General features: G+C 35.2%; 1 protein-coding gene across 1 annotated transcript; it reads right to left on the bottom strand.

Annotated features, from left to right (window-relative positions):
* On the bottom strand, positions 609–1760 carry LOC109821800 (protein FAR1-RELATED SEQUENCE 5-like). The gene has a single exon (XM_020387960.1). It carries the CDS (start codon positions 1758–1760, stop codon positions 609–611), a length of 1152 nt encoding a protein of 383 aa, XP_020243549.1.

The following is a 2132-nucleotide window of genomic DNA, read 5'->3' as shown; positions in this document are numbered from 1 at the left end:
ATTTCGGCACCATCTTCTTAGAATATATTGCTCCGGTAACTCACTATGATTGGTAATTTTAAGATATGCCAAGATATGTCGGCATGGAATGCCCTTGAATTCAAACATGAAACACGAACAACGGACCATTTTAGTTGTTTTGCAATATATAATATGTCTTAATTTTTTATCATGACCACAAAAATTTAATTGGAAAGTACTTTCTCTTTCATTTTCTTTTACTAGCTCAATGTTATACATCAAGCTAGGTTGAAGCTCGTCTTGAAAAATATAAAAGATTTTTTCGTGTAGATTTGCGCCATTTGTTTTTCCATTGACCATAAAGTCTTCAATTTTGGCTTTTTCTCTACTGTGCAATGATCTTCTTTAAGCTCCCCCTCTCTTTGTCTCGCCAAGACCCTCTGACATATAGTCACAAAATCATGAAGTGAATTTTTCCTTGATATATGTTTTTTTAGCAATGCATTCATCCCTTCACTTCTTTGACTGCTAGACATGCCGGCCCAAAAGTATTGTTTATGATAAACGGGAGCCCATTTTTCACGAATTTCATAGATATCATTTAGCCAATCATGCTTTTCCAATCCATTTTTCTTAATAATTGAAACTCATTTCTCTTCAAAAGAGCTAGCATTGTCGGAGTCCCAAATATTTTCTTTGAAAGGTTTCATAAATTCCGTTCTATAAGCCCATTGACCCAACTTCTCCGGAACTTTGTCCAAGATATGCCAAATGCAAAACCTATGCCGGATTTCTGGAAAAACTGTTTCAATTGCCTTGCATATTCTAAGACATTGATCTGTAATCATGCCCGAAGGAGGATGAGCCATTGCTTCAATCCATTTGTTAAACAACCATACAAAAGACTTCGCCTCTTCGTTTGGAATCAAGCCACATCCTAAAAAAACACTTTGCCAATGGTGATTTATGTCTACAAATGGAACAAATACCAAGCCATATTGATTTGTGTTATGTGTGGCATCGAAGGAGACAACATCGCCAAAGTGTTGATAATTCATTCGAGCAATGCCATCCACCCAAAAACAATGAGTTAAGCGCTTCTCTGCATCAACTTCATAAACATAATAAAATGAAGGATTCTTCTCTTGTTCCGACTTGAAATGATCCAACATCATTTGTGCATCATGACCACGCCTCTCCTCTCTCAAATCTCTTTCATAATTTCTCACATCGGTCTCAATGCATCCAATTCTATGAAAACCTCCGCTAGAGTTTTCAAAGAAGGCCATTTGCTTGTTTGTTGGAATGTTCACCTCTCCAAACTGTTTTATTAATGTCTTCTTCGCACTTGTGACCTCACGGTTTCCCCTTAGAAAATGTGTTCTACTCGGTGAAGTAATTATATGATTATGTTCTTCCACGAACTTGTAGACACTCCATATGCCAATGTTTTTGTCTAATTTGAAGCGAATCAAGGCCTTACAATTTGTTCTAATTGTACCACATCGTCGAATTTCCAACGATTTGCTCTTTAACACTCCTTCTTTCGAACAAACATAACTTTTGCAAATTAACTCTCTATCCTTCCCATAATTTGTTGTGCTATTACGGATATCAAAACCTCCAACCTTTCCGTAATTTCTGTAGAATTTTTCAGCATCTTCTAAACTATCGAAAGGCATTCCTATTTTTGGCTTTAAGTGCTCATCAACAATTGGCACAACTAAGTTATCTAACTGGGATATTTGTTCATCAACAACATGGGAGCAACCATCTTCAGTTTTTATTGGATCAGACATCAAGAACAATTTTTACCTACAAAAATTAACATCAACAACAAACATCAAGAACAAACCATCAAAGACTACTGTGCACAAACATAAACAAATATCTTTCATGTATAAGACAAATCTTTCCTGTAAACAGTTATTATATGGGGTGTTTCCCGTAAATATGGTGAAGCATCTCTTGCAACAGAAAAATGTCAGAGAGTAAAAGTTTGAAACTCAAAGTCTAAGCACTAGTTTAACGCCACTAATCTACATAATTGACAAACAAATACCGTATCTGTGCATAATTAATCGAAAAACCGCATATGTTTTAGGTTGTGCAAATGTCGTATATATATATATATATATATATTTTTTTTTTTTTTGCAACAGAAAAATGTC

This window comes from Asparagus officinalis, chromosome 8 (genome assembly GCF_001876935.1).
Source record: "Asparagus officinalis chromosome 8, Aspof.V1, whole genome shotgun sequence".
NCBI classification, from domain to species: domain Eukaryota; kingdom Viridiplantae; phylum Streptophyta; class Magnoliopsida; order Asparagales; family Asparagaceae; genus Asparagus; species Asparagus officinalis.
This window is presented reverse-complemented; position numbering and strand designations above follow the sequence as displayed.